The 19,952-nt window shown below is 42.7% G+C and overlaps 1 protein-coding gene across 5 annotated transcripts in view; it reads right to left on the reverse strand.

Annotated features, from left to right (window-relative positions):
* FRMD4B (FERM domain containing 4B) overlaps window positions 1-19,952 on the reverse strand; it is a 325,040-nt gene that overhangs the window by 166,557 nt on the left and 138,531 nt on the right. Inside the window, exons 1-2 of one of the 5 annotated variants that reach the window (XM_030307221.1) lie at window positions 4,869-4,933; window positions 2,307-2,389 (exon numbers count right to left, since the gene is read on the reverse strand). The exons of 2 other annotated variants lie outside the window; for them this stretch is intronic. Coding sequence is in view for 1 of the 3 variants with exons in the window: in XM_030307216.1 (XP_030163076.1) it covers window positions 4,869-5,030 (162 nt within the window). In the remaining 2 variants the exon portion in view is untranslated. Of the gene's footprint in view, window positions 1-2,306; window positions 2,390-4,868; window positions 5,084-19,952 lie in introns of those variants that run through there. 2 more of the 5 variants (XM_030307216.1, XM_030307222.1) reach the window with 2 other exon arrangements.

Consider the following 19,952-nt stretch of genomic DNA (forward strand, 5'->3'; position numbering starts at 1 on the left):
ATCAAAGTGTTGGACAAAGAGAGATTATTTCCTTAGCGACCCTAATGGGAGCTGCCTGTATTTCCTAGAGTTTTTGTATTGGCTTAAAATGTGGGTCTACTGTGTGAAGACAAGAAAAAATACCCAAGGCCCACCCTACGCACACTGTGGGAAACCACAGTCTCTTTCAGTGAACATCCTTGCCTGTAAAGATGGGAATGTACTTTCCAGAGAACTAGTATCACTTATAAAAAACAATAGTAATACCCGGTGCTACTTTATCAAGTACCTTCTACGGGTCTGCTGTTAAGTACGGTACATACCCAAGGGCTAACATTTATTGAGCATTTGCTTATATCAGGAAGGGCATTTAGTGTTACAGATACTATCTCATGAATTTTTCATCCTGTTCATAATGCAGGTACTACAGTTCTCCCCTTATACCCAGGAGGCTCAAGGGGGGAAAGCGGTTTGGTCAAGGTCAAATTTGCTAAACTTTGAGTCTATAGCCTCTGCTGTTCTGAACTGTATGCTCCCCACTCAGTGCCAACTGCCTGCCACAGGGGAGGTGACCCGGCCTCTTATGGTCACTTGAATATCTCAAATTCTGTCTAAGTTACCTCCTGCTGGAAGGCAATGACTCCATTCAGAGTTTGCAAGAAATTCTAGCTTTGAGGTGTTGGGGATGAGGGGACAGCTTAATCCCAAGAAACAAGCTGAGGCCTTTGTTAGAACATGTCATGCTTAATAAAAAGCAAAGGGTGTTGATCTTTTTTTCAACCACATTCTCCCACCATTTTCTACTTCAGTTGTTTGTTAACCCTAATTAATTGCTATAACAGAACCCATCCAGGCAAGATATCAGCAGGATAGATATACAGCTGATGAATCAGCTTTTAAGGTTTAGCCCCAAACTGAAGGCAAATGTCTCAGTCTGCTACTTTAACCAAATTCAAAGCTTCACTCATAAAGTAAGTCTTTGTTAAAAGGCAGCCTCAGTGCCGCTTCAGCCTGCTTTTTATTTAGTCGCGTTACTACAGAAATGCCTTATAGCTAGCGCCTTAATTATTCATAGCTTTTGGCAAATTAAGTCTCCTGCCTCTCCAATATCTAGATGTAGAGGAAGTGTTCAATTCCAAAGAAATGATGCCTTCCCGGCTGTGCCAGCCAGGCAATAACGTTGTTGCCAGATTCCTTATGAATAGGTAGGAGATCTTATTTCACGTATAGTATATAAATAAACAAAACACCCCCAGGGAACCGTCAGGTATTTCATGTAATGGATATCTCCCGCACCACCCTTATTTCTCTCTGGCGTGATTGAGCCCGGATTTCCTTACAAACCAGACTATTCAGACTAGAAGCAAGAAAGATGACACCTTTCTATCGTCAAGATGATAAAAAACTGAGTTCAGTAAAATATGTAACCCTGTGGTGTTTCCAGTCCATTTGCCACTAAACTGGACAGTACCACTGAACACTCCCCTTCATGCTTTAGAATTTGTAATTATGGGATAGCAATAAGGGTATTCTAATGATGAGCCCCCACCCCTTTAACTCAAATTACGGCGGTGAAATACTTAGAAATATATTTGCCATTAATCTTTATTATATTAGAGAGCTCTAGATTTGAGGTTCTAATAATTCAAGTGTAGGGGGCATTGCTGGTTGCAACTCAACTGAGCATTGACCCTCCCCCACTGTTTGGCAGCTGTGTGGTCTGCCTGGGACCAACTTCACTCCCAGCTTCACAAACGGGTCTGCTCTCCCACTGGTCTAAGCCAATCAGTGTAATTAGTGTTTCTCAACAGTTTTATTCACGATCATCTTTTTAAGGAGCCTTTTAGATACTTTTTTGTTTGCTGGTCACCTCCTCCCCCTGCAAATTCTAATGCCAGTAGAATCCTGTATATCTGTTTAGGTATTCTATGTACATCTGTGCTCTATACACAAAAAAAGAGTAAGATTCTTGTGCCACCCTCCTACCTTTAAGAAACAATGTTTGCCTCTTGGGGGTCATGTCACTCCCATTGAGAATGCCTGAATTATAATCCCATTCCCTGTGCCATTCAGTGCATGGCATTGGGGGTGGGCACCGTCCCTAAGTTAACCCATCAGAGTGAAAACTGGAATTTTTTTTTTTTGATAGCTGGTGGATATGAGAAATTTTCTTTCTTCCTGAATGGGTTGATATCTGGATCTAAGCCCTGGAACTGCTGCAGCTATCTGCTATCATGATGGAAGAAACCAGCCGAAGAAAAAGCCAACACACGAACAAGGCTGGAAGAATCATGGGCAACAAGTATAGTGCTCTGATCAAACCATACCTGAAGTTCATCCAACTGCTAGACTTCTCAGTTGTGTCAAAAGTGCCTTCTTTTTAATTTGTAGGTTAGTATGAGTTGGGTTTCTAAAATGACAGAGCAGATAACATTTGTTGAATGTCTCCTAAACTCTAGGCACTGGGCTAAATATCTTGTGTCAATTAATTCTTTTATCAAACTCTGTGATTAGCACTATCATATTTCCCATTTTATGCATGATTAAACTGAAGCATAGTAAGGGTAAGTAACTTACTCATGATCAAGTGTAGGCAGAGGTCGGATTTATTCCTATGTCTCTCTAACTTGGAGCCTAAGGTATTAACTACTTTATTATACTGCCTTTCAGTTCTATATAATTTAAATAACTACTTTCTTGATCATTATTTAAAAGGCATTAATGAAAATAGTGTTTCTTTTTCTTAAGTTTTTAAAAATTTTATTTATTTATTGAGAGAGAGAGACAGAGAGAAAGAGAGAGAGAGAATCCCAAGCAGGTTCCACACCATCAGCACAGAGCTTGACACAGGGCTCGAACTCACAAACTATGAGATCATGACCTGAGCCGAAACCAAGAGTCGGACACTTAACTGACTGAGCCACCCAGGCGTCCTGAAAATGGTGTTTCTTTGCTAGCAATTAGTTTATATTGTGCAATTAAGAAATCTATGGTCCTTGCAAGTTTTAAAATATTCTAAAAATTCTTTTCCCATGTACAGGAAACTCTAAACTTAGAGATCATTTTCCACCTATAATTATTTTAGATGTCCCTTTTTATTATCATGAGAGGGTATTGGCTCAGTCCCCATCCATTTAAAGAAGAGAAAATCTTCAGTTTAGTAGGATAATCCTTCAAGTTGCTGTGCTTCTTAAAAATAATTATTGATAAAACTTATAAAGAGTCCATGGGGTCTCCGGATCCTGGAACCTCCATTTTTTATCTGGTCACTGACTGCAAAGAGATAAACTATAGCTCCCCTGAACTTGGGGAGAGACACATAAAGGCTGTCCGGTTGGTTCCAATACTTGTGTTCTCCTTTTAAAAGTTTCTCCAACCTTAAAGAGCAAAAACAAAACTCTATCGGGGTCACTTCTCCTACAGACCAACGCAACAATGATTTCCCCAAAGAGAAAAATGCTCAAAGGCAGACACTTCAGGCTCCGAAATGCCAGGTGATCCGTGGACTGTAGCCAGATGGGATCTATACCACAGCTCCATACTACTCTCAAACCCCCACATGCTGCCCCGCTTCTCAGCCTGGCTGTGGGATTCTCACAAACTGCAAAACATCAGAGACATATTACCCAAAGTAGGAGTCGTGAAAGCAAGAAGCAAATGTTCCTCACATTTTAACAAGGCTGATACGGACATCAAGGATGACAAGGGGATGCTGATTCTTTACACGCCCACAATTTAACCCCCAGAGCCGATCTTTTAATTTTGCTTGATTGATGAAAGACTACAGCCTGTCAAAACCAGAGGCTCCGATCCCATATAGGACTCAATACAATGAGATATACATTATAGCCATAGTGGGAAGGGGGTGAGAGTAGGGGGAGCCAGGAACTGCAACAAAGCTCTTTCCACATCTCAGGAAAGAAAACATGATGATATATTCCTATAGCAAACACCAGGCTTAATCTTCCTAAATGCAATGTAGTTTTTTTTTTTTTTTAACCTCAAAGATATTAACAACCCAAGCAGAGGACTTTATTTAAACCCACAAATGACTGTCCAAAAAAAAAAAAAAAAAATCCAGGGAAGCTTCAGTCCCCAGAGAAGATGAACGGTCTCCCAGTTGAATAAAGTTGCTGCATTTTTTGTCTGCAGGATGGGACCTAGCAGAGAAATAAAGAGGCTGTGTTGTGTGAGGGGACTAAATCCAAATGTAAGCATTCTGACAATGATCAGCCAGGCCACCCCTCCCTCCCCTAGCCATCCTCCTCCTGCAAAGTATTCACAATTTGCTGTCCTTCCTCCAAAAGCCAGTAGACACAGAATCAGCTTTTCCTGGCTCTGCCTTGCAATGTGGGGCTGCCTGATGGAAAACTGAAATACAATCAAAGAATGAAAACCCATCAAGGCCCCTCTGATGGTAAATTGGTGTGACATGGCTGATCCTGAGATGCTCACCCCCACCCCCACCCCCACCCCCACCCCCAATACAAGAAAAAGAAGGGATCGTCTGAATGTCAAAGTCGCTTCGGGCAGACCTTCTGCTGCAAAGCCACAGCTTTCTTAGCTAAGTGCCAGGCAGTACACCATCACTCTGTAACAGACGTCTGCAAATGCTGGTAGGAACTCGCAAGTGCCCCCGAACCCAACGGGGGACAATCCACCAGCTTTGTCAGGCAACAGTTATCCACAGCTGCTGAAAATTGACCCAGGAGCCAAGCAGCCCGCTAGGAGTTTTAAAGAAAGAGAGAGGGAGAGAGAGAGAGAGAGAGAGAGAGAGAGAGAGAGAGAGAGAGAGAGAGAGAGAATATAAAATCATACAGGTGGAACCGGCTTCCCAAGAGCGCCTGGCATCCTGCAAGGGCCCTGGGGCGCCGCGCGCCCTTGCTCACCTGGTACACGTCCCGCAGCCCGCACCACGTCCGCAGCACCTGGTGGCAAGCCCGCAGCCTCTCCGTGTACCATCTTCGCAGCGTGGACACGGTCAAGTTCCACACGAAACGGCTGCCGCTGAACAGCAGGTCCTCCACTCCACACATGAACACCGAAGCCATGCCGCCTCCTCCCTGGGACCCCGGGGCTGCCCGGCTCCCCGCCGCTGCAGCGCAGCAAGCCCCCACCGCGGCGGCCCGACCGCCTAGGTTCCCGACGCCGGCTTCTGCGGGCAGCCTGGGGGTCAAGCCTTCCACCAAACTCGTCTCTCACCGTGCGTCCCGGCCAGCCTCCGGCGGCATGCCCCGGGATTGGGCGCCCGCCAGCCAACGGCTGCGGCTGGCACACAGAAGCCCAGTGTCCACCCCCGCCCGCTCCGCTGGCTGGCAGCGCCGAGCGAGCTGCGCTAAGCTCCGCCAGGCGAGCCCTCGGCGCTCCCGGGGCGCGGGAAGCCCTGGCCGGCGAGGACTCCCCCTGGCGCTCCCCGAGTGCGCTGGGCAGAGGGGGAAGTGGAGCGACTCTTTGCAGGCAGAGAGGAGAGCTGCATTTCAGCGCTCTTGCTTGCGCGTTCTGTCTGCAGACACACACACACACACACACACACACGCACACACACGCACGCACACGCACACACAGCAGCAGCCTGAGCCTCCTAAACCGCTTTGGGAAGCATCTCACTTTACACTACAGGGTCTTTGTACACACTGTACACGCTGATAAATACCTCTGGGCAGCCACAGATGCAGGAGGAAAAAAAAAATCCTCCGAAGCATCCCTTGGGACCTCACTTCCCTGGGGGGACAGCCCTGAACGTCTCCTTGGTTGTGCTGGAGGCAGGAGATGAAGACAACGGTCTCAGAGCAACAGTGTGTGCGCGCCTGCACAACTTGCCTTGGCTTCTAATTTGAGGGTCTCCACGAAAATGACAACCCCGCCTGTTGTTGCCAGCCAGAGGGCAGGTTCCCTCACCTTCACACTGTGCTAATTCCAATGCAGCAGTCTGTTCTCGAGAAAAACAAAGAGTGTTCTTGGTCTTTAGCAGATAGCTTCCAGTTATTATTTGCTGGGAAATCACGCTCACAGGAGAATCCCTGATTTGGTTCTGGAGAATTCGGCCTCTGGATATGTCTAGCAGCAGTTGTCAGCGCAAAACAGCACAGGTGGTTTATGCTCCACTTCAAACTGAAGGAAATTGTTTGGCCACTCATGAAGTCACCAGATAATTAATGGTTTTTGTTTTTGTTTTTGTTTTTTTACGTTCTCCCCCAGGAATTGATATTGCCTAAGGCATTTGGGAAAAAGCCCTCAAGGAGCCTCATATGCCACCAGTGTCTATTTTCCTTTAGAATATGTGTACATTTCAGTCGCATATAATAGTATAATGTTTGTTTTGTTTTAATGTTCATTTTGAGAGAGGCCAAGACAGTGTGAGTGAGTGGGGGAGGGGTGGAGAGAGGGGGAGGAAGAGAGAGAATCCCAAGTAGGCTCTGCACTGTCAGTGCAGAGCCTGATGCTGGGCTTGATTGAACTCACCAACGCGGACCATGACCTGGGCCAGATCAAGAGTCAGCCGCTTAACCAACAGAGCCACCCAGGTGCCCCTATATGACATTTCTTACAGCAAAAGCACTAGAGCAAATTCCAGGATGTTGTTTTTTTTCCCCCAGAATCCATCTGTAGGACAAATGTCTGTATTTTATTGATGGTTTCACACCTGGGCTGTAATCTTTGCTATTAAGTGGCAGAAAGTTAAGGTGCCAAAGCCTGTCTCCTGAACTAGCTCAGAAGGCTTCAGGACAGATTATCGACAAGTAAATCAGCTTTATTTCAGGTTTCAAATGTGCCTTTGGAATCTTAATTCAGTTGAAACTCAATCAGTCAGAGCACAAAATGAGTTCTCAAAGTGCCTATTGTTTTTGAAGTGCCCATAATCACGAAACTTTTAAATGACATTTCTTTTACTACTTTTTACTTCTTTTTATTACTAATAAAATCACCTAAGAGTTTTTGGTTAGTTCACTGGACACAAGACCTGTTCCAAGATTTGGAAACAATTCTTCACAGTAAGTTCCTCTATGGGCTCATTAGTATTAGCATTCTGATGATATTTCCCAACATAATAGTCACGGTGTTTATACAAAATCAGAATATACTAGGTCTTATGGAATCAAAAGAAGTTGAACTTGGTTTGAAAATGAAAATGTCATCATTCTAATGGAAAACTACTGAACTTCAAAAGTGGCATATTAGTATGAGTGAATGGTTGTGGTATATTTATTTTTTTAATGATGCAGCATGACTGTATTCTCGGAAATGTCGGGCAGCAAAGGGAATACCAGAATAAAACCTCCAACAGGTCAATTATCTCTGTCTCATGACACCATGCTCTCAGAAGAGATGCTCTAGAAACCGGGACTGTTCTCTCTTTGTGCATAGGTCTAAAGTCAAGTTCCCAGGGGCGCCTGGGTGGCTCAGTTAGGCGGTTAGCTTCGGTTCAGGTTGTGATCTCGCGGTTTGTGGGTTCGAGCCCTGCGTCGGGCTCTGTGCTGACAGCTGAGAGCCTGGAGCCTGCTTCAGATTCTGTGTCTCCCTCTCTCTCTGCCCCTCATCATCTGCTCACATTCTGTCTCTCTCTCAAAAATAAATAAACATTAAAAAAAAAAAAGTCGAGTTCCCAAAAAGCTTTTTGAAGCTCGGTCTTCCCCAGCACAGCCAACTTTCCCTGGGGACTTGGAGAGCTGGTGGACACTCAGAGCTGAATGCAAGACAAGACAAGACATCTTGTTGCCACCAATGTCAACACTGATACTGCTTCTAAGCCAAACAGCTTTCCTCTCCTGTGGAAGGAGAGATTTGAAGTTCTAGGACAAGAAGGAAGGAAGGTCAAGTTCCTCCACACCAGGTACCAATGGGAGGGAAGTGGGGGGAACAATTGAACCCAGATGTTGCAGCAGTGGAGAAAAGAGTGACCCAAGTGTGGCATCATTCTTAAAATGGACTAACCACATGGGACAAACCAGATCCCAGGCACACACCCTTGAAGCTGGTCTAAAATTTCCAGTGGAAAGGGAGCTAAATCAAGCCTGCTTCAAAATTATCTTGCCCTTTCTTTTCTTTTCTTTTCTTTTTTCTTTTCTTTTCTTTTCTTTTCTTTTCTTTTCTTTTCTTTTCTTTTCTTTCTTTCTTTCTTTCTTTCTTTCTTTCTTCTTTCTTTTCTTTTTTTTTGTTGTCTTTCCTTCCTCTTTAACATCAGAGTTCTCTGCAATACACTGTAATTTCCTGCAGCTCTCTCTGGAGACTTAAAGAGATGCTTCGGGTGACAGCATTACTCAGACACCTGAGAGTTCGGCTACAGAGGTAAAAGAGAAATTGTCATTATCCCTGAGGCTCCTGGAGTTCTCCTTTGAGCAATCAGCAGGAAGAAGAGCACGATGCCAGAAAGACAACACAAAATGCCAACTCCTGTCTCTAGAAAGAGATAGCCAGTTGGTAACATAGCAGCTTCCAATGGTCCCCTCTGCCCATCAAAAAGACAGAGTTCACTGTCAGTGGACATTTTTAAGCTGTACTGTCTATGTACCTGAAAAGCCAGTATGGCTAAATTCTGATAGACTCTGAACGTCTGACATCGGGCCTGAGGGGGATGAAAACAAGGTCTAGTTCAATGGCACTCAATCAGGGGAAATTTTGCATCCCTCCCTCTGGGACATGTGGCAATGTCTGGAGACATTTTTGGTTGTCACAACTGAGAGAGAGGAGGCTACTGGCGTCTAGTGGGTAGAGGCCAGGGATGCTGCTTAACATCCTACAATGCCCAGGACGGCCTCCACAAAAAAGAACTCTCCTGCCCAACGTGTCAGTCATGCAAGGATTGATGATCCCTTGTCTAATTAAATGCTATATACCCTGGTCTTCCTCTCACATGACTTTCACTGAGGGAAACATTCTTTCCTCTTGATAGTCCCCCAAAAAGGCAGATTGGGGAAGGATACAGCAATCATTTTATAATGGTTTTCATGCACTCACAAAGAGCTATAATCAACTCAAAGCCCGTTGAGAAAGAACTGGAATGTCATTTTCTATTATTTTCACTAACCTTTTTGTGATTTATCCTAAAAATGGGGAACAGTGATTTTCATCACAAACTATATTTTAGTACTTTAATTTTTGGTTGTATCATTTCATTTCTTTTACTTTTATTTTTCAAAAATGTTTATTTTTGAGAGAGAGTGAGAGCGCAAGAGTGGGGGAGGGACAGAGAGAGGAGACAGAAAACCCAAAGCAGGCTCTGCACTGACAGCAGACAGCCCGATGTGGGGCTGGAACTCACGAACGCGATATGATGACCTGAGCTGAAGTTGGACGCTTAACCGACCGAGCCACCCAGGAGCCTCATCGTTTCACTTAAATTGGGCCTTCTTACCTGGGGTGAAGCCCTTCTTTGGCACATTAAAAAAATTCCCATAATGACCCCAAGGTGGAATACTGATGTCTCCCTTGGGCCATGCACTGCTACAAAGTTTCTCTTGCAGCAGGGTATTTCTCCTTTCTCCTCTTTTCTCTATTAGACCGGAAGCTCTATCAGGAATCCCTGCAGGTGAGGTGGGGGTGGCGTGGCTGGACGGTTTCTCCCTGTACAGGAGAACCCCATGCATTGGAACATGTTTTGTGACCTTGGGCTCTGCCCACTACATCCCCAGGACTGCTCCCAGTCATTACGATACCAACAACAAAAGCGCCTGCATACATTGTGACTGTCCCTAGGTATGGTGGTACCTACTTCCCCCATTCAGAAACCACTGGTGGAAATAGGGGAAGGGTCTTATTCATATTTGTCTCCCCAGGGGCTGGCACATAGCGGGCAATCAGTAACTGTTTATTGAACTGACAAATGAATGACCGTTTGTCTCGACAGTGAATACAGAAAGAAGTTCATCCATTCCCCAAGTACGTACGTCTTGGCCATTAAAAAAATTATGTACTGGGTTTGCATTATGTGTCAGGCAGGGAACTAAGTACCTAGAATGCACTGTGACAAAACAGATGATCTCTGTCTAAGTGGGTCTTAGAGTAGAGGGGGGAAGGCAGACAAGGGAACAAGAAATACCGAGGAAGCAGGCATTGCCCCAAGGGTTCTAAGGGAGACAGGTAATGTAGGATGGCGGTGTGGGGCGGGGTCAGGGAGTGCGTCTCTGAGGCTGTGAAACAGCAGCTGAGACAAAGGGTTGAATGGAAGAGAGCTAGGTGATGCGGGAAGAGACACAAATAGTCCTCCAAGGCAGAAGAGCAAAAAGAACTAAGGCCCTAGGGCAATACAGATCCCATATTTGTGGAGCTTAGGTAAAATGGCGGAAGAGGATGCTTGAGCAGTAGGGGGCCAGGGAAGCCCATCTGGGTGACAGCTGCAGAATTCCAGGGGTGAGAAGAAAAGGCTTAGGGTAGGCCTGTGGGAATGTCTGCATAACTAAGCCAAAGGAGACCAACAGGTCTCTCATCCCACCAGGACCACAGGGCATTAACCTGCAGAGCAGGGTGAGGGTTTGGTGGGTGAAGATGTCCCCTTCAAAGCAACTGTGCAGAGTCAGGCTTCTCACTCAGGGGGTCTCTTTGACCTTCCCCTTTCTCCATCTCACCCCAAGGAGGAGGCAGGAGGGCTTGTAGGGGGAAGAGAAGTTCTGTTTCAATCCCACTTGATCCAGAGGCTACGTGGTCTTGTTCTTCCCTCTACTCCTGCTTTCTCTCCTCTTCCCCTTGGCTGAGAGAGCAAGGAGAGCTTTAGTCTTGGACTCAAGCAGGAGGAAATGGAAGGGAGTAGGCGGAAGTAGTAGAATCCTGAAAGGGAAGGAACCAGTCGTTATTGCCAATAGCCTGGTCAAGGCTGACCAGGAGGCTGGTTAAGTTCTATAGCTGCCTTCATGACTCTGAATGGCTTTTGGCCTCACAAAGATCTAAAAAACACTACAAACTAAATAATATCCAGCACTAAGGGATCTATCCAGCTTCTACTCTTTGGCAAACTCATTCCACTCCTGGAGGAAAAAAAAAAAAAAAAAAAAAAGGAAGAAACCAAACCAAACCTTCTCATCTTCTTCAAAAATCCCATCTGTTATTTTACTAAACCAAATTCTTCTTCCTCAAAGGAAAAAGGAGCGGTGCTATCTTTATTGTATGAGGTACAAAAAAGGGAGCAACATGTTAGACTCCACATTGTATCCATTTTTACTGGTTAATCCATTGAACAGATATTGGAAGCTCTTGCCAAGTCAAATTTTAGAAGTCATCTTGTGTCGATGTGAAAGCACTTGAAGGAGATGTTGGTTCCCAAGAAGCCCACATAGGTCAGTGGGAAAGAGCTGATCTTCATTTTGGAAGAAGAAATAGGATCAATGTTGTGAATTACCTCTCACCCCCATAATTTGTCACCTCTTATTTATACTTAATTTACATGCACACCATCAAGGACAAACTTAAAATAGTAATAATTGGTCTATATAGCACCCTATGTTCAAAATAAATAAAGGCAGCCCCACATAGAGCATCAGTTGATTCTCACAGTATTATCCCAAGCTCCAAGGGAGAAAGGCATTGCTGGCCCCATTTCATGGATAAACAAACTGAGATAAAGAGAAGCTGGGTAATTTGCTGAAGATCAGTGGGAAAAGCATTTGAAAGCATCTTAAAGGATATACTGCTAATTTTTCCAATCCTTCTTAATTTGAGAGACAGAAGGTTAATTTCTTTTGTACTTATAAGTTATTTTCTTTGGCCTCACACTACAGTTTATAGGGTATGAATGGCTCTGGGACTTGTGTTATTCCTCCAGGAAGTGAATGTGACAAAATGCCCACCCTTTGGACTTACCCAATTTAAGTAAGAATAAACAGCAATAAGAAGAAAAAGAAATTCTGTGATGAAAAGTAATAGAATCATTTTTATGGGAGTTAAGAGTAGTTACTTGAAACCCAGTGGAACTTCACTTCTATACAACAAATGACAGAAGGAAAACAAAAAGATACGTAAGGAATCTTGACTCTCTAAAGATCAATCATACTATCTATGTGCCAATAACTGTAGTAAAACAAAATAAGAGAAATCAGCCAAGATAATAGCTTGCAAAGTAGTAAAAACTTTCAAGACCAGTATACTCTGGCCATCAAACAAGTAAGTTATAAAAAAATAGATCATTTTCCTGTTATTGCTAAAAAATACAGAATGATTTGGTAGGATTATTGCTAGGAATTTCAACTATTTGGCCCTGAGCAGTAAGAACAAAATAAAAGCAAAGTTTGGCATGCCAAAAAAAGAAAAAGAAGAAAAAAGATGTAAAGGTATTTACTTTATCTTACTATTCTAAAATTAACTGAAAGTTGACATGAGTGGCATTTTGTTCTCAACTACAAAATGGATTGTCAACAGGAGAAAGAAGCTGAAAGCTGCATGCTAACAGGCTGAAGGCCTATGGATATTTTATAGAGTTGAGAAAACAGATGTATATTCTTCAGATCAAGAGCTCAGAGAGCTCTAGGCAGTATTTGAAAGGAATGAAGAAAAGAACTTCATCATTTGGTCTTGAATCAATAACAGAGGAAGAAAACAGGAGTTTCACTTTTGAAGGAACTGGCACCAAAGAAATTTAAGGCAGATCTCCTCACTCTAAAAAGATTCCATTAGCATCTCAGTCTGGTGGGCTTTCAGATCATTTTGGTTTATTCTTTGCATGTTTATATATTTCCACAGATGGTGTCGGCTGTCTGTTCATCAACCATGTATCCCCCTTTTCAGAGCCTTCATTTTCTATACCCCTAGAATCAACGATGATTGATCTGAGGGAAGGCATGACACCCCATCTGTCAGTAAGATATACGGTGAAGCCTTCTAAAGAGTTCTGGAAAAGATTTCCCTCTGAAAACAAAAAAGGAAGAACACAGAGTTTTGTCAGCATATTCCTTGATTCCTGCTTGGGACACTGTTGTATGAAGACACAATGCTCTGGGCCACAGCAGCTATCTTGTGACCAAGAGGACATGTGTTGACAGCAAAGATAAAAAAAAAAAAAGTATAGGAAAAGCCTGGGTTCTTGCTGACTTTGTTGAGATGTCAAACCAAGCTGGAAGCAGCCCACATTCAGATGGCTTGCAATGAGATGTAAACAATAAAGGGCCTTATATAGTTTAAGCTATTTTTAATTGGATGTTTTGTTAACTTCAACAGATCACGTGTCAAAACCTACCACAAAGTTATAGTAATCAAGACAGAGTGGCACTGGCATAAGGACAGATATATAGATGAATGGAAGAGAATCAGCAGTGCAGAAATCAATCCTCTCATTTATGGTCAATTGATTTTTGAGAGCCAACACCACTCAATGGGAAAGCATCGTCTTTTGCACAAACGCTGTTAGGACAGCTGGATACAAACATGCAAAACAATGAATGTGAACTCTTACCTCACATGGTATACAAAAATTAACTCAATATAGACCAAAGAACTAAAAGTAAGAGGGAAATCTGCAAAATTCTTAGAAGAAAACATAATTGTATACCTTTGTGACATTGAATTAGACAGTGGTTTCTTAGGTATGCTATGAAAAGCATAAGTAACAAAAGAGAAAAATAAATTGGACTTTATCAAAATTAAAAATTTTTGCATTTCAAAGAATACCATAAATAAAATGAAAAACAAAACAAAACAGCCACTGACTGGAAGAAAATATTTGAAAATCTTTTATCTGATAAGGAACTTATATCCAGAATATATAAAGAGCTACAACTCAGTCAGAAAAAAGACAAATAATACAATTTAAAAATAGGCAAAGGATGTGCATAAACATTTCTTTAAAGCAGATATATGAGGGACGCCTGAGTGGCTCAATCGGTTAAGCATCTGACTTTTGATCTCAGCTCAGGTCTTGAACTCAGGGGTTGTGAGTTCAAGCCCTGCACTGGGCTCCAATCTGGGCATGAAGCCTGCTTTTAACTAAAAAAAAAAAAAAAAAGATATACGAATGCCTACTAAGCACATAAAAAGATGCTCAACGTCATTAATCCTTAGGGAATGCGAATCAAAACCACAATGGTATACCACTTCATACCCACGACAATAGATACAATCAAAAAGAAGAACAATAACCAGTGACAGCAAGGATGGGAGAAATTATAACTTTGCACATGGCTGGTATGAGTGTAAAATAGTACAGTCACTGTGCAAAAGATTGGCGATCTATCCAAAGGTTAAACAGAATTACCATACGACCCAGCAATTCCATTCCTAGGTATATACTCTGAAGAAGTAAAAACATGTGTTTAAAAAGAACAACTTTGGGGGGCCTGGGTGGCTGGGTCATTTCAGCATCCAACTCTTGATTTCAGCTCAGGTCATAATCTCACAGTCATGAGATAGAGCCGCGCATGGGGCTCTATGCTGAGTGTGGGGCCTGCTTAGGATTCGCTCGCTTCTTCTCTCTGCCCCTACCCCTGCTGGTGCTGTCTCTCAAAATATACAAATAGGGGCGCCTGGGTGGCGCAGTCGGTTAAGCGTCCGACTTCAGCCAGGTCACGATCTCGCCGTCCGTGAGTTCGAGCCCCGCGTCGGGCTCTGGGCTGATGGCTCAGAGCCTGGAGCCTGTTTCCGATTCTGTGTCTCCCTCTCTCTCTGCCCCTCCCCCGTTCATGCTCTGTCTCTCTCTGTCCCAAAAATAAATAAAAACGTTGAAAAAAAAATTAAAAAAAAAATATACAAATAAACATTTTAAAAGGGTGATTTTTGTGATTTGTGAATAAATAAAATATATAAATCAAGAATAAATAATCAAGCAATCATAAAAAAATAAGTAATGACGGAAAACGGAAGGAAATACTGATCCCTGCTACAAACTGGATGAATCTCGAAGAAACTATGCTAAGTGAAAGGAGACAGAGAAGATCACCTATTTTATGATTCCATTAACATAAAATGTCTGGATTAGGCGAGTGTACACAGATAGAAAGTAGATTAGTGGTTGCCTAGGACTGAGGGGGTCTGGAGGGAGGGTAGGGGAAATGGGGGGATGACAAGGTTTCTTTTTAAGACAATGAAAATGTGCTAGAGTTAGATTATAGGGATGGTCGCACAACTCTGTAAATATACTAAAAGCTGTTGAGTTGCACAATTGAAACAGGTGAACTTTATATGTGAACTGTATCTCAATAAAACTCTTACCAAGAAACAAATAAATAAATAACATAGAACACATCTTAACCCTTTACCTATATTTCCTCAATATTCTACAAAGAGCATGCAATAGGTATATCATCAGGAAAAGGTGTTCAAATTTCTCGACTGGAAAAAGATGTCTCTTGGACAAAACACAGTAAAAATAAAAGCCGGAAATCAGTACTGCACGTGAACTCCACCGTGAAACTCACTAAACGTAGACAGGAAACAACTAAAGGAAAATACATCAAATTATTGACCGTGATTTTGAGTTGGGTTCACTGGATGATTTTTGTTTATTTTTTGGCGGGCTCTCTTTTCCTTATTTTCTGTACCAGCACATATTACTTTTTGGTCTCTAATTTTGAAATGCACATGAAATCATACAAAATGTTATGGAGTGAATGAAATGTAAGTCTCTCTCCCATCCTGGTTCCCCAGCTCCTCATTTTCAGGACTGCCATGTAAGATTGCTCAAATTGTTTACTGCACGATGGCATGTGGCTGAGGCAGTGAGTGGAGGTTATAATCTAGCCTGGGCTCTGCTGGATAAGCCACAGCTCTGGGCTCTGAGGAAACAATCTTTTTCATCTAAACCACAAGAAGATGCTATGGAAGGAAGTGACAGCCCTGCCCTTGTCCCCTCCATAAAGGCTGCCACTATGCCTAGTTTTTCGTGTGCCCCTCCGGACATCGTCTATGTTATCCAAACATACACGTCATGCTGTACACATGCAATAATTATTTTAAAAGAATAAAGACTTTTCAGGAAAAGCAATACAATATAATCAGAATTCAAGTACTTCTCGAGAAGTCATTCAAGGTAAAATTGAATTAAAAGGAAGAGAAAAAAAATCGTGTTTGTAACAAACAAGTCTTAAGGGAAGAATCCCAAGAGCAAGGATTGATTGCTGGACTGTCTTCTACCACTTACCAGTCTCCAATTCACATATATTGTTTAAGCAGCAAATGAAATTGATTGAAATGCAATTGCCAAGCAGGTTGATGCTTGGTACTTTATTCACCATGCTCTGCACAGCTTAGGAGAGTGTGGGGTGCATGCAGTCCAGCTCCCACTGTGGGGAGCGTGAGGATTTTCATCTGCTGAGACACCTGGGAATGAGCGTCCCCATACGAAGCCTGACACTTCTGTGTCCTTCACACCAGAGTCCTTGAAAACTAGGAGAATTGCTCAAACAGAAACCTAGGGCACTCTGTTCATCTGTACTCTAACACCTGTATAGTCATTAAATTTGGGCTGACGTTTCTGCTTATTTAGAGAAAAGGATGGTTAAATCAGGAAATACTTCAAATTATGAGATCTGACTGCAAGGATTGCTCTGCTACTCTGAGTAACCTTTTAGGCTTTTTGCCTGGGTTTCTGTTCCATGTTTTGCCTCATTACAGAAGGAAATACTGGTCTTCTTTTCCTCAGGCTCTTCCTCTGCAGTTCTTTCAGTTCTAAAAACTCTTTTCCACCCCAGGATTTCACCCAATGACCTCCTGTTTATCTTTCCAGACTTAGCTTGAATGTTGATTCCTCAAAGCAGGTGAGCACCTCATCACAGCAGCTGGATCTCACCCCCAGACCATACGCTCCATGAGTGCCTGCCTTGTCACCATTGCACTGCCATTACTTAGTGCTTGGCTCATAGTAGATACTCAATAAACCAGACAAATGAGTCGATGGCAATGCAAAAGCTATCCATGATCCCAGGAAAGCCCTCACTCATTTAAACAAATGGAGTGTCATTTATTTTTTTTTAATGTTTATTAATTTATTTTTGAGAGAGACAGAGAGAGAGAGAAAGAGACAGCACAAGCAGGGAAGGGGCAGAGAGAGAGGGAGAGAGGGAGAATCTCTAGCAGGCTCCATGCTCAGTGCGCAGCTCAATGCAGGGCTCAATCCCACGACCCTGGGATCATGACCTGAGTTGAAATCAAGAGTCAGACACTTGGCCGACTGAGACACGCAGGAGCCCCAAATGGAGCGCCATTTCAAAGAAAGCTTAGAATTCACTGAAAGCCAAGAATAATAAGGCTTGGAACCTACTTTGGAGTAGAAGAGTTTTCCCAGGAAGAAGTGGGGAGAAACATGAGCCTGGTACTGAATCAGGGCAATTCTCAGATGAAAAACAACAACACTGGGATAAAATGGTTGGGACCTAGAAAGGTGATCAGGTGGCTTCTGTGTGAGATATTGCTACTACAGGCAGAGGACACTGTGTGCTAAGAAGGTGACATGTTGAACCATCTCGATTTTAATTTGACCTGATTCAAAGAGGTCTTGACATTAGCAGTGGGATTATCCAAGATATATTTGTCCTCCTAAGTGGCTTATTCTCTAAAGCCCCTTTCAAGAGTGCTTTGAGACGTTCTCAAACTAGTTCTGTTTCTATTACTTCAAGTTATGCTAGGAGCAGGTTAAGAAGACCTGAACTCATTTGCCTTGTGGATTTGCTCTCTGTTTCTATTTCTGCAACAGAATACTTAAGTCTGTTAACTGATTAACTACAAGAGTGCTGGGAATGTCAACAGTTACTGGCATTCTTTTTGAATGTCATTTTCCATACATGCCACTACATAGTTTCAGAGATGATAAAGAACTGAAATGAGTAATTTCAGATATGCGGTTTAGAAATAAATACAATGTGGGGCACCTGGGTGGCTCAGTCGGTTGAGCATCCGACTTTGGCCCAGGTCATGATCTCATGGCTTGTGAGTTTAAGCCCCGCGTCGGGCTCTGTGCTGACAGCTGGGAGCCTGGAGTCTGCTTCTGATTCTGTGTCTCCCTCTCTCTCTGCCCCTCCCTAGCTCATGCTCGCACTCTATCTTGCTCTCTGTCAAAAATAAATAAACTTAAAAAAAAGATTAAAAAAGAAATAAATACAATGCAAACATATTTACATGATAAAACACAGCTACCATAAATATTGGAGTTCGAGTTGGAGAAGAACTTTCAAAGGCCCACAATCATTGAAATATGGTTGTGTGGAAAGGAGGGCATCCAGATTAATTCAATTCCCTTCCAAAACAGTGAAAATGTATGCAGACTGACCCTCTTCAACTATTCCATTCAAGTAAACTACATGGCAAAGGGGAGGGAATGTGTACCTTCAGAGGCCAGGGGCAGGACCCAAAGCAATTTTAGCAATGGGAAATTGAATTCCCTGATTTTATCTTAAAGATTCATGTAGATTTTGTAATCTTCTCCATAATAGATCTTTGATTTTCCTTCCAAAAATGCACTTAGTAAAACTGATGGTAGGGGAAGAGGATGCAACATGTTTATTTTGGGTTTCCCATAATCCCTTAGGGCACCTCTTAATACCCTGATGAAGACAATGCATTACCCTAGTGTAAGAAGCCAGAGTTAGACATTAGGGGATACAATCCTTGTACTTTATACAAACTTCAGAAAATCTTTTAGTTTAGTTGAAGTTTTTCCATCAACAAATGATTAAATATGGTAATCGATGCATAGACAATTCTTCTGGAATCTCAGAGATTCCTATCATGGCACGTACCACACTATAGTGAATTTCTCATTTCTTACGCCTCTTCAACTGCTGTGGTCATAGGGCAATTACCCGACATCCACTATACCCAAAATAAATAGCTTAAGCTAATTCTGGTAATCCCCTTCTCCTTCCTATGTGATTGGTTTAGGAAACAGCATGTGATATAGTCCTGGCCATTAAGACCCAGTTTAATGGGAGAAGTTTCCTGGGGGAGCTTTTACGAAACTTTTCCTAGAACTGGCACAGCTACCTTACCACCAGTTTGACGATGAAGCCAGACACACATGCCATTTAAGCAAGACAACTACCGACAAGGGAAACTGGAGTCTTCAAGCATTGTATGGGATGCTCATTACTGTGAGATAATACGGTTTCCTTGCTAATGAAGCCAATTTAACGTGTGGCTTCTCTTTTACTCTAGGAAGTCTTTAACAATATACATTACATTAGACTGGAACTTTGTGGAGGGCAAGATGTATGACTTATTATCTTTGCATCCTAGAGTCTAACACAGCATCCTAATTAATATATGCAGGATGAAAATGAACCAATTATCAAACTTACGATGTACAAAGTGAATTTCCCAGCTGACTCTAGGCCTCCGAGACATCTAAGATCCAAATGAGCAACCCAGATTACAAACACTGTGACATGAAGGGAGGTGGGGTTGCTGGCATTAGGAGATAGTACTACAGCTGACCTCAACATATTATTGATAATATATATGAAAAACAGTAATCAAAAGGGAAAAGGAACCTGAGATGCTAGCATGGAGACAGCTGGCTAAAGAAGGGATAAGGAAGATCCAGAGTGATTAATTTGGTTTAAAGAAAGCACAACCTTGGAATGTCTGGATTATAGCACAATTCATTCAAATACAGAAGGCAGGAGAGGAACAGTGCTCATTTACTTGTGGGAGCATCCAGGAGGACAGGTCAGTAGCAGCTGGATGTGGAAATAATACTGATGTCCCTACATTGGTGACACCCAAAGATTAGGTAAGATCCCTAGTACTTCATTAGTACAAACTGTCTGGATCTCAGAGGTATTTTGAGGGTTAGCATGGATTTAGGGGGCTCAAATGGACCCACAGATAGTCCTTGGAAAAGGAAGATCTACTCCTTTCTGATATTCCTCAGAAAAGAAGCTACGTGTCAGGCATTGATTCAGAGAGTTGCACACACATCAACCCATTCTAATGTCCTCAGAAACTCTTAAGTATTATCACCATCCCCCTTTCAAACCTGGACAGATTCTTCCATCAACCAAGAATTCATTGAGTGGTAAATACAACAAGGAATGCCATGTAGTGTAGCATTCTCCAAGAGAATC

Source organism: Lynx canadensis, chromosome A2 (genome assembly GCF_007474595.2).
Source record: "Lynx canadensis isolate LIC74 chromosome A2, mLynCan4.pri.v2, whole genome shotgun sequence".
Classification (NCBI taxonomy): domain Eukaryota; kingdom Metazoa; phylum Chordata; class Mammalia; order Carnivora; family Felidae; genus Lynx; species Lynx canadensis.